The sequence below is a fragment of the Xiphophorus couchianus genome, chromosome 18 (genome assembly GCF_001444195.1).
Source record: "Xiphophorus couchianus chromosome 18, X_couchianus-1.0, whole genome shotgun sequence".
NCBI lineage: Eukaryota > Metazoa > Chordata > Actinopteri > Cyprinodontiformes > Poeciliidae > Xiphophorus > Xiphophorus couchianus.
In genome coordinates, this window is record NC_040245.1 from 4,095,861 (window position 1) to 4,111,548 (window position 15,688).

The window sequence follows — 15,688 nt, forward strand, 5'->3', positions numbered from 1 at the left end:
GAATCTGTTCTCTGCCGTTTCTGATCGCTCCTCAGCACACGAAGCACGTTACACAAACAGTTGGTGACAAAAAAAAAAACACTGTACATTATATACATAAGCTAAATTATGGAAAATCAGTTTATACATTAAATGGTTTTTAGCCATTTTATTGGCGACCTACAGACAGGAGGAGCATGCTCTCATCGAGTGGCAGCCAGTGCATTTAGCCAGAGGTTGATCAATCCCAGGTGAGGCTCAGCTCGCTGCTGCCTCACCGGCTGCGCTTCCGAGCATTTGAATGGGAAGATGGGAAAATTCAGCGATTTTGAAGAAAAAATAATCAGAATTTGTTAAGCTACATGAAAATATAGGTACTTTATAGTGCAAACCACAAGGTGAAGCAATATAAATTACTTAATCATTATACAATATTTTTCCATTCCTCCCCTGATCGCGCGTCACTGGTACACAGTGAGATATGTTAATGAAGTATTTTGATAATTGGTATTTAAAACCAATGTATTGATCTTATCATTTTAGTATTGATCCAACATTGCTGACTTGCTATTGATATTATCAGTCTTTTGGATCAATCCGTCCAGATCTAGCATTCTTTTTTACAAATAATCAACTGTACACTATTACATCAGACAAAAAAAAGGTTATTAAAAAAAGAATTTCTTAATTTGCACATTTTAATGTTTTTCTAATATTGTATTACAAATGATACAATTATCAACTTAATTTAGGAAAATATTAAAAATGTGTGTAAAATCATTATCATCATCATTACCTTTACTAAAGGCACAAGAAGGCCTAAATAAGAAAATGTATCTAAACACGAATAAGTAATATAAGAAGAAAATACAAAAATCACAAATATGAGTCACAGATTTAAAAAAAAAAGCCAATTATTCCATATTCTGGACTTAAACCTGACTGAGCTTTGTGAAATATCCGTTAGTATCAGGATAACTATTAGTCAAGCTGCTTTGTAATTCACTTTGAATACAATTTCCCTACAAGAAGTTCCCATCTCCATCAACCACATATGCTTCCATTGAGGTCAGGGGCCACATAAAATCCTTCAGAGAGCCACAGATGGCCCCCGAGCCGCAGTCTGAACAGTGTTGCTCTAAACCAGTTCTTTTTCTTTTTCCAAACGACTCTTCTTTGGTGATTTCGGTGGCGGCTGGTTGAGCTTTACTTTGAAGGGCCTAACCGGAAGTGCTCCAACCGTAATGGCGGAGTAAGTTGAGGCAGAAGGAGCGGCCGGTTCCTCCTCCTCCTCCTCCTCCCAGCAGCCACACCGTTTCACTGAGAGCTTTTCTTCTCAGCAGCAGCAGCGGGATCTTCTGACTGCACACACCGGAGACTGATTACGTTGAAGAGCCTCTCACGGCTGGACGAACACGGACCGTTTCCTCGGTTATCCCTTCCCACCCTCACCTCTTTGATTTGGGCTTTTTCTCTCCCCCCATTCGCCGGGTTTTTGTTTTTTATTTTTCGAACCTGTGACAGTCTCTCCGCGGCGCACTGAGGTTTCCTGTGCTGACATGGTAGATTATCACACCGCCAACAACCAGTCTGCCGGCGGGGCGCAAACCTACATGGAGCAGGAGAACGACTGGGACCGGGACCTGCTGCTGGACCCGGCCTGGGAGAAGCAGCAGCGGAAGGTAAGGCCCAGCTGAAAGAAAATGGACGTGTGGGGGTCAGAGACCGAACACGGGCCTCAGTGAAAGCCTTGTTCTGTGAGATTTAAACCAGCTTTCACTCTTTTAGAAAACCCAATTTCCATCTTCGTTGCTCTTCTTTTTGCGTCTCTCTGAGCGGAAACTGACCCGGATTGTTGGTAGAAACCGAAGCCGAGATTGTGCGGAGCTGTTCGGCCTGATGATGGCACATCAGGCGGGGTTTGTGTGGAGGGCGGCCGGTTCCGCTGGCTCCAGCCTGGATCTGCTGTTCGTCGAGTTTCTGGAGGATCCGACCGATACCAGTTGGTGGAATCAAGCCGAACCCGCCAAATGGACCATTTCACCAGTTCTCATTCTGAATTACTTTAATCTGGTAAAACTAATCTGGACCATTTTAGACCCAAAAATGTAAGTTTTATCCTCTTCATGAAACGTAAATCTCAGTTTTTAAACGTTTAATTGGCTTCATACCACTGCTTCAACTCATGGTAGATTTTTTTAATCATAGTTTTGATCTGTAAAACTTTTTATTGCTGAGGCTTCAAAAAGTGCTATGCTAGACCCATTTAGATTGTGTACAACAAACATTTTTTTAAATCTGTGAGACATTCCTTCTAAAGAATGATTCAAACGATTGAGTTAATTATAGACCTGCTATACAGACTCTACAAAGGCCTTTTACTGAAAGACTGCAGAAAGTAAGCAACAAAAACTGCAAAACAATTATACATTTTTCAAATAAGATTAAAAAAAGAAACATTTGTCTGTCAACCCATAACTCCTTTAGTTTTCACTTGGTCCAAATTATGTAAAAAAGTCTCCTTTTGCTGTTCAATTATTATTTATAGCATATTTTTAGCTGCAGATGCATCCTTTGATACAAATAATCAAGTGTTCACTAAAGAAATGCTACGGTTTTGCCAATAAAATGCTTATTTTATTAAAAAGAAATTAAATTATTGGTTTATTTGGATCTTTTAATGCATTTCTAATATTGTGCCAATTCTTTTAGTCAATTGTCAAAAATAATCAGTGGAATAATCTGTTACTAGTAAAATTATTAGATGCAGCCATATTTGAATGTTTGTTGGTAATCTAGACCATTTTGGGTCAGTTCCAGTACCAAACCCACAAAACTTAAAGCATTGACTGGACGATTCCAGTAGATTGAATCAGAACAGAATGAAAAGTTTCACAGCTCACAAACTGAGTTTAATGACTTCTTAACGAGCAAGTTGTCCTGCAGCCAGTGGATTTAGCGGTTGTCTGAGTTTGAACTGAGGTGGATTTAATCGGCCCACATTCTTCAATAAGGTGTGAAACAGCCCTCCATTGAGGCGCAGACTACCTGTAAAGCTGCTGGGATTTGGTCGCTTCGGTTTGGGGACTTTGGGATCTAAAACTGGGCTGAAATGTTTTTCTTCTGAAGCAGAGCTGCTGTGGCTGCTGGGCGTAAAGTCGTGTTTTCTGACATGGCCACTTCTGGTTTAACTGCTCATTTCATTCCAACGACAGAAGAATGAAGGAACATTGAACCATATCTGAGCTGGTTTCCCCTCCGTGTTCTCATACCTTAAAGTCATTAAAACTTTTTTTTTTTTACTCTACTGTTCAGAAGGGAGTGTTCCCAATGCATTGTTTAAATAGGCTGCATGCCTGTTTGGTGGTGTGACGGCATGCCAAGCATCTTCACGTGCGTTTTTTTTAACTATAGCTGCCACGCATTCCCGTCCTGTGCTGGACTGGGTGGGCGTTGTTTGTGCACAGACTCATTTAGTCCTCAGAAAGAAAAAACTCACCTTAGAAATGATTAACAGAGCGAGGCTTGCGGTTCAAACCCAGAGAGCAAATTCCTCGCAGGGTTTAACGCTCGGGGAAAAGGAGGGAAAGTCTCAGGGTTCATACAGGTGCTTGAATTTCCATCAGGTGTTTTCAAGGTTTGGAAGGTGCTTGATGTTCAGACTGCACAGCTTTGTAGTAAAGTGCAATCTAATGTTTTGATAAAGGCTTACATTTGTAAAATAATTACAGTTGAAACCAGATATTTTCATACGTCAAATATAAAGACACAGATGGGTTTTTTTTTTCTTTCTGTCTGAAGTCAAATCAGATTAAACTTTTCTTTTAGGTCGGTTAGAATCACCAAAATTATTTCTATTTGCTAAAAGCCAGAAAACATGAACATGTTAGTTTTTGTCTATTTTTTTTTTTTAGTTTTTTGTATTTTGCAACTTTCTTTCCATATTGAATTTTAGGATTTAATTTGAGCAGGAAGGTCATTTACCTTAACATAATTTGTTTGGACTGTTTGAATGTGAATAATATTTACTATTCCTAATGGCTCAGTGACTTATTGATGGTCTTCTTGGAAAAGTTTGAAACCTTCTGTCGTGGAAAAAATATTTTTCAATCATACCTCCCCTTGAAAATACTCAAAGTTCTTGAATTTGACTGTGGGAAGGGCGTGTGAATACTGAGAAACGAGGTGAACATGATTGTGGTTTTTTTGTTTCCTGCACAAAAAGGTCAAACTCAAGTTGTCAACTTTCAGGTTTCCCTGAGCAACGTTTCCCAGCAGCCTGGAGCTGCAGAACCGAGCCCAGCCGGGTCCACTTAGCTGCACTTTATTACAGGCGAAGCTCCCCCTCCTGACAAACATGTCATTAAGCCGTTTTTGTTTTTTTTTGTTCCTCTCCCCTGCCATCGCTGCTCGAAGAGCCGCCACAAGCTGAAACATGTCATATTACGGCGCGCTGCCACCGCCGGATTTTCCGCACGCTGGTCCTGATTCTGACGGTTGGGCTCCTAGTGATTCCCATGAAGGAGGCTCGAATTACAGCTCCAGTTGTTTAAAAATTTCCTAATAATTCAGGGCCGCAACTAAACATTATTTTAGTAATCGATTAATCGTTTATTCTGATGATTAATCGGATAGAAAAAGTGGTACATTCTGCAGATTTTTCATTTAAAACATTTTTTTAGAAACTAGAAATGCACAAAAAAGCAAATTAACAAAATAAAATAATTTTTAAATAAGACAAACAGTTTTTTGCCTAAAATGCCAACGCAGTATTCCTTAAGTAAAAATGTTATTGTTTCTAGCAAACGATGCATCTGCAGTTAAAAAATCCTTCTGACATCGACATGTGAAAAGCTCAGCCTTTTCTGCTGGACCTCACATCAATAAAGTGTTCATCTTTTTGATTAATCGATTTAATAATTGTAAAGCAGAAGATGCTTAGTAGGAGATTAATTTTTAGAACATTTACAAACTTGATTGCAGCTCTGTGTTTCATCAGCAAATTGTCTTTTTGTGAGTGTGTATACTCCAGTTAATGACTAATCGATTACTAAATCAGCTGGTGGTTATTTCAATAATCGATTAATCATGATTGAAACGATTAATCGTTTCTGCCTTACTGTAATTTGATAAACGTTCACTGTGAAATGGGAGAAAATCATCAGTCTGGAGAATTTTCTCCCTTGTTTCAGTGTTTTACTTCGTCTGGCCAATCCTGAGTGTTTTAGGCGACTAAATCACAACCAGTCAGTGCAAAATGTCTCAGTAAAGTGTGAACTGTCTGTGTCTCATAGTCTGCTCCATCAGGAGAGACACAGAAACCCAGCTGAATGAGGCACCGATTTCCCAAAGACTATCTTGAATAAAACATTATTTGCATATAGAGCAAGAAAAAAAAAGGAATTTGCAGGAAAGTTTCTGAAAATCTGCAGAAAATAATCCAACGGTTACTACGTTATCTCAGAGAATGTCTTTAAATCTGACTCCACCGTCTGTGAATGAATTAAAAAGTGACAGATTATGATCTCCAGTGAGAGAAGAGATAAGCTAACAATGTTCTGACCTCTGTTTGCGCTTTGTAAACATTTGTTACCAACGCTGGGAGATAGAAATGTTTCTAAATGTTTGCTTGTACTTTCTGATGACCTTGAGTCGTTTCTGGTCCAGCGCTACCGGGTCCATCATCTACACTTCCTGCTGCAAAACACTCTGGATTTTATTAAAAATGAGGCTCTTTGTGCATGCAAACCTTAACACACTGCAAAAATACAAAATATCACAAAGTATTTTTGGTCTAATTACTTGTGCAAATATCTTAGTTTTGTCTCATTTCAAATTTACTCACTTGCAAGTAACTTTTCAGCAACATATTCGAGTTTGTTTTGGTAAATAATTCCTTAATATTAATGAAGCGTTGGTTCCAACACCAGTGCTTCATATTTCATGGAGCTCCAGAGTTTTGAAGCTCCAGGATCCCAAACTTCAGGTTCTCCAGCCGTAACTGGGAGCTCTGGAAAGGCGAGCGGCTCCATCCTGTTAGCTGAAGCAGCTTCCTGCCTCCCCCTCCTCTCCTCTGCGCCTCGCTCTCATTTTTGATACATTGTTTACGAGGTGGGCAGCAAGACACAATGTTTGTTTGTTCTTTTTGCCGCCCACTGTGGCAAGCTTTCCTCTTTTGGCTCGGGACGAGCGGCGCTTCCAAACGGACCCGGCCGGTGAGGTCGCCTCCATGCGAATTAATAGTGAGCAATGATGCAACAGATTGGGCGTGGCAGAAAGAGGAGAAAGCTTTTAAAGTGTGAGCTGCACACCTTTGCTGTGTAATCCTGAAGGTGAAGCAGCGATGCATGGATCATCTTTAACTGCATGGAAGCAACTGCATGTTCACACACCTCCAGATCTACTTCCTGTGCATTAAGCAACAGGCTGTGAACATAAGGTCCAACTTCTTCTCTGCTCAAATGTTAGAGGAAGTAAAACTGTTAAATTCACGTTTCAACTTTTTTCCTGCTTTATTTCAGTCAACATATTTAAATTGCAAAGACTGTTACTGCAAAAGCACCAAATTTTACCAAGTATTTTGGTTGAGTTTCTACTGCAAATACAATTTTATACCTAAAATAAGGTCAAACTAAAAAAAAACTTTTCATCAAGATGTCGCAGCTTGATTTAAGTAGATTATTCTTAAAAGGTTTTAAAGTGCTGGTTTCACTGGCAGATCAAGATAAGATAAGATGAGATAAATCTTTATTGTCATTGTCACAAGGACAACGAAATTTAAAGGGTGCCATCAGTCGGTGCACATGCCCAAAAACAAAAAATAACTGTCTCACAATTCACACACAACGCAAGAATCAACAAACAACTGGCAAAAAAAAAAAATAAAATAAGTAAGAACAGCCACATTCTCACATACATCATTTATGATGATTAATGGTTGTTTTTGATTGCATTTAGTTTTGTTATTGCTATCGGGTAAAAACTGTCTCTGAGACGGTTGGTTCAACTCACTAATGAGACATTTTTTCCATGAGTAAAATAATCTGCCAGTATAGCAAGAACTTTTTCATCAACATTAAGGAATTATTGACTGAAACAAGCTCCTCTGTCTTGCTGGAAAGTTATTATAAGTTAATTTTCATATTTTAAGTGTATTAAAATATTTTCACAGGAAACTGGACAAAACCACTTGGTGAGATTTTGTTTTTTGTAATGTAACCAAGTTATTTTCTCTACACCTGTTTATCTTTTGCAGCTTAGTTGCTAAATCTTTTAGAAAATGGTAAAAATGGAGTCGGCAGAATTGGAGGTGATTTTCTGAATATTCAGCAACAGTATGACGGTTATGCTCAGCTGTAGAAGAGAAATTTGGTTAAGTTTTTTAGTTTGTGCTCAAACAAAATGTCAGATGAGTTTCTGAGTGTTTGTTACTGGGATGAAAAATCCCAGTAAGTTTCTCCTGCTTCTCGTTTACAAGCAGCTTTTCAGTAAAACATTGTTTTCCTTGTTCCTGTGGGGCGTTTGCGAAGGCTCCCTGCAGAAACATCTGCCCTGCTGGAGGCGCCGGCGGCCCCAGCTGATTCCAGGTCAGCTGTGGGAAAGCCCTCCGGACCGATCCGGGTTCTACTGGCCTGAACAACGCCCCGGTCCGGGCCGACGGAGGCAGGAATGTCGCTCTGCTCCCCCTGCTTTTGTGTCTCTGTTCTGCCCCTGGCTTCGCTCAGAGGAAACATTCCTTTGGTGGGCTGCAGGGCCGGAGGCGGCGGGGGGGTCCGGGCTAAAACTGGGGGTGGGGTGGCCTGGTTCTGTACGGCAGCAGGAGCGCGGCTAGCAGAGCTCAGATTGGGTCTGGGTCCCATAAAAGCTGCAATACTCAGAGCTCTGTTTGCAGAGCATCAGCTGCCGATCTGATCGTACACTCAGGATTAGCGAGCGGCATTTCCTACAGACCAAGAATTTCCTGCTGGTCGGCAGCCAGCGGCCTGCTGATGGCGTTAGCTTCCACTCTGGTTTTATTTCTTTTCTTTGTTCATTCAGCGCACAGTCAGTTTCTGGGTGCGTAAAGTATGTCGAACTCGTTCTGGTCGACGCGTCCTGCTTGAATCCTGGGGAAGAGTTTGGGCTTTTTTGGAAAGCAGCGACACAAATGGATGTTTGGTTGGGCGTGTCAGCAGAGGAGGCGGCTTGATTGGGTTTAAAGTGAAACCAGGTGTGCAGCTTTTTTTATTTTAATGCAGAGAAATAAACTGAGACGCTTGTAGCAAGGGCTGAAACAATTAATCATGATGAAACGATTAATCAACCGATTTAGTGACTGGTGAATCATTAACTGGAATATAGACTCACAAAAGAAAATTTGCTAAAAGAACAACATATTCAGAGCAGTAATAAAACCAAAACTTTACAAAAATATAAACATTTTGCCTATAAGATACAATAAAATCTTGTAAATATGTTTTACTTGGAACTCCTCAAGTTGCAGCTTTAGCTTCATCTGGTTCAATTTCTGTAAATAAAATAAAACCTGCTATGAAATACTGTTTTCTATCGATTATTTATCAGTTAATCCAAAACAGTCAACAGATCAGACCTACAATGCAGTGATATCGTCAAGAACAGAATCAAATTCTATAGAAACAAACAGAATTGTTTGCATTTTTATTTTTGTGCTAATATTGTACAGAAAGGCTTAAGAGTCCAAGTGAAACATCTGCAAAATCCACCAATTTAAAAAATTGACTAATCAACAGAGTAATTGATACACTTATTGATTAATCGTCAGTCAATGGATTAATCATTTGCCAAAATAGACAATAGATGTTTTGATTATCAGAATATTTGATGGATTAATTACCATGATAGTCTGTACTTATTGATTAATCGCCAGAATAGTAGTTTAATCAGTTACTCAACTAATCATTGGTTGTATCTAATGAAATGCTTCTGATCCACATCCTGTTTTTGTGCTGCAGTCTGTGGTAAATAAATCCTTTTTTACTAGATTACCAACAGATGTTTCACACTAACGGCCGTTCCTGCTGCAGCAGCAGCACTGTGATTTCTAGCCTCAGTATTTTACAGCGTAGTGATGCATCTCGTCTGTGGAGATGGCTCAGCATCTCGTCCGTCTCCATGGCTGCAGAAAGCGCTCGGCGTTTCTATCTGCAGCCTCTATTCTGAGCCTCTCAGCTCTGCAGGGCTCTTTATTTTTGGAATCGGCTGTTCGTAGCTCCGCTGTCGTCCTGCAGCTGACTGAGAGCAGCAGAGCTCAGCACCAAACCTCTGCTTGGTGTCTCACCTCAGAGCTTATACATAGACCTTCCCACACTCCTAACACGTTGCTCAGCACCCTGTGAGGGCGGTTTGTAAGGTGCCGCTTCGACATGAGAGGATGTATTTATGCACCGTTTGTGTAATTTGGGCTTTGGCGCAGAATTGCAGAACTAAATGTCCAAAAAAACCTCATTGTTGAAATCAGCAGGCGAGAAGTTGAGGGGGAAGCGTCGCTGCAAAACAAACTCCAGCATTGTGTTTAACTTCTTCCTCAGTTTTAACAACATTTATTTATATTTAAGTCACCAAAATGCTTTGTAAACTTCACTTTTCCAGAAACGAGAAGCAGTTTGTTGTCTGCAAACGCTCAGTGGAATATTTTGAATGCAGCTTTTGTTTTCATGCATATCTGCTCGTTTAAACGAGAAGTTAAAAACAGACGCAGCGGTGTGAAAAACTGATCCACGACTACATGCATTAGTATTTTCATGACATTTTAAGCTGCAAACATCGACTGAAAGTGTGAGACGGATTCGGTTTTAGCATGAGGTCGGCGCGATCATGCTGCATGTTTTTAAAAAAGCCTTTTATTGACACTTGACGCTGGCAGGTGCAGCTTTATGGAGCAGAAACGAAGCGAGCGGATCGTTCAGTCGGGTCTGAGCTGCAGAGTTCAGTCCAGAGAGACGAAGCAAATGAAGATCAGAGTTCTGATTATATGAGGCTTTAATGAATTTATGTTGCTGCAACGACTTCACTTTCCACTTCTGCAGTTAATCTTTTTATTCTCAGCTAACGTGCGACTTCAGGGTGGAGAATTACATGATTGCACCTTTAGCAGTTTCACTGTAAGAATTCTCTGCAAAAACACAAAATCTTACCAAGTATTTTAATCTAGATTTTAGTGCAAATTTATTACACTTGAAAGAATACAAAAACTAACCTGGAAGCAACTTTTCAGCAACATGCAACAGCTTGTTTTAAGTAAATAATTCCCTAATATAGATTTTTAAAAAGTACGAGTTCTCCTCTAACATGTTTTGTTATAAGTGAAATAATCTGCTGGTGGAACTAGAACTTTTCCATTAATATACTATAATTCCCTCCAGCCCTGTTTGATCTGCTTTAATCCGACTCCAGTCCGTTTGCCTAGTCAAAGTCCAGTTCATTTGAGGAGCAAGTGCTAAGCTAACTCCTTTCACCTACAAACCTCGGTCTGGTTTCAGTGGTTTCAGTGAACTCTGGTTTGGTTTGAATGTGAACGCCAAGCGGACTGGAGACCGCTCCAAAAGCAGGAAGTGCACTACATTGCAGGGCATTCTGGGTAAATACAACCAAAACAAATGCGTTAGCTTAGCGCTAACGGGAGAAATGGTGACTTGACTAAAGCCAAAGACTAAAGAGAAATCCTTCAATTACTAAAATCTGATACCTCCATTTTGTTTCCATTTTGTGAAGAAGGAAGTTGGTCTCAGTGTCTTCAGAGGTTTTTGTGTCGTTTCCTTCAGTGGTTCTTGGTGCAGCGCCCCCACAGGCCAGGAGGGGAACAGGTTGCTCAAAGGGTTTGGTTGGTTTGATTCAGAGCATAGAGAAAGAGAACCACCGCAGCTGGAGATGGAGCAAATATATCAAATTTTGTCCCAAATCAGACCAAACCTACTATCAGGAGGAAAAACGACGCAAGACGAGAGTCTTTTTGTCTCAGTCGTGTTACGGTTGGTGAAATGTTTGATCATGAAGGAAAACCAGCTGATTGTTGATGTTCAGTCCAGCCAGTCTGACTCCATTATGCGAGTTGTAGTGGTGATGTTTAGTTGTAATGATCTGTGTCATTACTCCGTCTTAAGCAGTAATTATCCCGACAGTAACGAGATGAAGCGCCTGAACAGCACCAAACCGGACTGGCCTGTTCTCTGTCCGTCTTCTTCTCTTCCTCCTGTCGCCTCTCTTCCAGCGGTTACCTTCGTCACTCAGCGCTCGCCAAACATCGTGCTGCTGGAATGCCAGCGGCGCGAAGCAAAATGAGTTCATCTGAGGTGCGATGTTTAACGGCCAACCCAGAACAACCTGCTTGAAACGGAGATAATTTCTCCTTATTTCTGTGTTTTTACTCAAAGTAAAGCAGAAATGATTTGAGGTAGTTTGATGCTGTGTTTCTGGAGTAACGTTCCTGTTCTGCAGCTCAGACTGAGTCGGATGGTTTCCTGCTCGTACTGCCACACCTAGACGGGTTCTTCAGGGCGTGTTGGTGAAACGGCCTTTAAAGCCTCTAATGCTGCGGTTCAGCTGACCAAACCTTTGAGCTGTAATGTTACACCAGAATCAAACCGACAACTTGTTATTGTCAGGGTTTCTGTCTTCTCTCTGCTGAGAAACAGGAGGTTTCCAGCACTTCTTGTTCAGGTTTAGTCTAAATTCAGCAACTTTTCTGATATGGATTTCAAAATGTTTATCATTTGGAGTCTAAAAAAGTGATACAGATTATGATCTACAACAAATATAAATACATTTAGTTGTCATCACGAGGCCATTTGACTTTGTATTATTATTTAAACCAGATATTTTTCATTTTTCCATTCATTCATCATCTGTACCATTTTTATCCTTGCAGACAGGTGCCCCGACTTTGGGTGAAAATTTATCATTTAGCCAGCGCTCAAATGATTAATTGTGAATAATCGATTATTGAGATAATCGTCAACTAATTTAGTAACTGATTAATCGTTAGCTTGACTTGAATACCGACTCAAAAATAGGACCATTGCTGAAAGAACAACATAGACAGAGCTGTAATTAAGCCAAACTGTACAAAAAAACAGCTTCACCAGTTTAAATTCTGTTAAAAAAAAAAGTATTGCACAACTTTTTCATCCGATTATTAATCGGTTAATCACTTTCTATCACTAGATCAGCACTGTGTTAAGTCAAACAAAGAGCTGAGCTTTGTTGTCGATTGAAGCATTTTTAACTGCAGATGCATCCTTAGTTGCAAATAAGGTGTTGACTAATGAATGCTATATTATTGCATTTTATTCAATAAATGTATTTTTGTTGCTTAATAAAAGGAATTTGTTTCTTTACGTTTTTAATGTATTTCTTACGCAAAAAGACTCAAAAGATCTGCAGAATTTGACGTTTCATTTATCCGGTTAATCGTTAAGTGATCGATTTAATTGATTACTTGTTGTGTGTTTTGAGCCGAACCCATCTGGGGAATCACCCGACCGGCTGATTGGAGCGCCATGGCGGCCGGTTCTGGAGCAAATGGACCTGATTCAGGCTCCGTCTCTGATTTCTCCTCCTGAATCATTTAGCAGGTTGGAAACAGGGCGAAGATGCACAAACATCTATCGTTTACATTTATCGTTTTATGAAGCGTGGATGAACGCCGCTGCCGTCTTCATCTGCGCCGACACCAGAGCCGGATCGTCCTGCAGGATTTGAGTCCTGACCGAGGCTTCAACCGAAGGCAGCGTTTGTTACACCAGACACCCAGCGGGGCGGTTCTCTTCAGAACCGCCCCGCTGGGTGTCGGTGGAGCTCGTGTTGGTTTCAGGCCACAGAGGAGCGGCGTTAAATATTTAGCGGCCGTTCCCAGCTGTCAGGTTCCTCAGAGCTCATCAGATTGTCCCTCGATTCGCTCGGTTAAAGAAACGGGAAGCGGGCTCTCTGGTTCTGCCTTCGGTTGTTTGCAGGAATCATCTGGTGGGACGGGTCGGTTTCTGTCTGCTCTGCTTCCTCTGGGGGAACACTCAGACGTTCAGCTCTTCGTTTCTGTTTCACAGAGGAATAAAACCCTCAGGCTCCTGCAGAAATCCATAAACATGCAGTGAAACCCCTTAAACGAAGCAGCAGCTCAACATTTCCAAACATTCGTGAACATTATTGTTCTGGATAAACAAAGGGAGACAGTGTTATCATGATGCAGCCTTTAAATGTCGGTTTGTTTACAATATGCAAGCAGGCAGACAAAGCTTTACCCCCATGCATGATAATATCTCCCTGCAGGTTAGGATGAGGGTTATTATGGAGAAGTGAGTAGATTAAACATTAATTTCACATCTTTGCAAGAAAACTATAATTTTTCATGATTATAAAGGCATAAATGAGCAAATTTAAGATTAAATTTGTAAGAGAAGAAAATCTTAGAAGTTTGCTGAGATTATAGAGACAGATGTTTGTGATTAAAAATAAAAAAAATGCCAGAAGTCCTCCAAGATTAGGAGAGTCACATCTGGATCAGGTTCTGGTTCTTTTCTGGATCAAAACAACTCTGGTCCAGACTAGAGAAATATCTTGGTTTTGATATTGATTAAAGTCTTTTAACCGTAGTTTAAAAAAAACAGCCAAACAATTAATTGCCAATTTACAACTTTTGAGAATCGGGGTGAATAAAGGGCTACGAGCGGGTGGCTCGGTTGTGTCTGCGTCCTGGGAGCTGTGGCAGAAAGGGGAAGGAAGGCTCTGAAGTTTCTGAGGTTTTTCAGCTCCTCTCCTGCCTTTAAATAAAGCCGCCGCAGCAGCAGCAAACGGTGGGGCGAGTCCTCAAAGGCGGGCCTGAAACGCCGACGGATCACTTTGTGTGTCACTCCGGGTGTTACTGGACCAGATGGGGAAACCTCACTGGCTGCTGAATCAAAGAGTAGAGAGTTCCTGCTGCTTTATTAATACAAACACAGATATTTTTTTATGTTTTAGTATCTGTAGAAGAGCCAAAAACAGAGCTTAGTAATCAATTGTTCTGACAATTAATCAAATACAAAATGGCACATTCGGCAGATTTTTCTTTAGACAACTTAAACCTTCTATTATACAATATTAAAAGATGCAAATAAACAACTCTATTCTTTTTTTAAATCAGGAAATTAACATGTTTAATGCTTGAAATGCAATTGCATATTGTTTATTGGAAATAATTATTTAATATAAAAAATCTGTATACTCAAGGAATAATCAAATTCAAAGATACTTTGATTTCAAAGGGAAATTAAATGTTGTAACTCATATTAATTCAGTCATCAAACAGTTAGTTTGGGTAGTGATGACTGTTGGCAGGAAACTGCTCTTGTAGCAGTCTGTATGCATTGAATCTGAAGAAGCCTCTGACTGAAAACACTGTTTTCCCCATAGTCTCATGAAGAGGATGGTCAGGGTTGTCCATAATTTTATAGATTTTATGAAGGATCCTCCCTTGCACCATCATCCCCAGAGGTCCCACAGTCGTCCCCAGAACAGAACATTAGTTAACGAATATTCAAACAATCAATTAATCACGATTAATCGATTCAGTCCTAGCTAAAAGCTGCTATTGTTGAGCAGTTTTGGGGATTTGCAACGGTGGTTAAAGGTGCTTAAAGCCGAATGTATATGCAGAACTTTAATGCCCGGTTGGTTTTGTATTTTAAATGTCAACATGGGAACAAAAGGCATGAAGCGGAGAAGTGCAGCTATTGTTTGCTGGATAAACTGTCACAAAGCTGCAGCTTTTCCTGCAGCTGCACCGATCTCCATGTGGGTCAGGGTAGTCCTGTGCCCTCACGATCCCGTCTGATCCAATCAAAGCGAGCCTGCAGGGATTACCCGGCTGCTGTTAGCAGAGAAGGCTCCTCTGACTCACCGCGCTGTAGTAAACGCACGGCGACAGTCACGACCCTGCGCTGGCTTCACTTTATCAACGCCTTCAAAAATTATTTTGTTTTACTTCGCTGCTTTCACAAACCACACTGAGCAGAATGAAAACTCAGCTCAACAGTCCAATTTGTTCAACCTACAGATGCATTTTAAGCCTCCTAAAAATAAGACGCCGTGGTCTTGCGTTGCTTAGCAACAACCCCCGAAGCTACACTGCCGTTCAACTGTGGCGACTGTGTGGCCGAAGTCTGAGTGAGGATTTCCTCAGTGAAACTCCCGGATGATGAGAAACAGTCACAGGAGTTGGAGAGCCGAAGCAGCCGGTGTCGCGTTATCCCACGGTCACGACCCGGTTCGGTTCTGAGAAGCGGTACTGGAGAGCAGGAAGCAGCCGAGGTGTGAGGCTGCAAGAGGAAGTTGCACTCTGTTTTTATTCATCACAGGCAGCAACTTGGCTCCAAAAGCTGCAAAATGAATCAAATTAGTTCAAAGGTCAAACCACATCCAACTGCAAAAACGCAGATTACCAAGAATGTTGGTCTAGTTTCTAATGCAAACATCTCAGCACACAGGAGATAAGAAAAAAATGTATAGTAACTTTGTAGGAGCTTGTTTTAAGTCGGTAATTTAATATTGATTAAAAGAGGATTGTTTCTTGTAACAAGTCTTTTTTTGTGTGTTATATTGGAAATAATTACTGAAAAGTTACTTGTAAGTTAGTTTAGTCTTATTTCAAATATACGAAGACATTTATACCAGAAACTAGACCAAAACTACTTGGTAAGATTTTGTGTAACTTTTAGAA

The 15,688-nt window shown here is 40.6% G+C and overlaps 1 protein-coding gene across 4 annotated transcripts in view; it reads left to right on the top strand.

Moving 5' to 3' along the window:
- The first annotated feature begins 1,281 nt into the window (after nt 1-1,281).
- Nucleotides 1,282-15,688, top strand: part of LOC114133482 (alpha-actinin-4) — a 64,746-nt gene continuing 50,339 nt past the window's right edge. Inside the window, exon 1 of one of the 4 annotated variants that reach the window (XM_027999432.1) lies at nt 1,282-1,661. In XM_027999432.1, coding sequence (XP_027855233.1) covers nt 1,539-1,661 — 123 coding nt within the window. In that variant the 5' untranslated portion in view covers nt 1,282-1,538. The remainder of the gene's footprint in view (nt 1,662-15,688) is intronic. The other 3 variants (XM_027999431.1, XM_027999430.1, XM_027999429.1) reach the window with 3 other exon arrangements.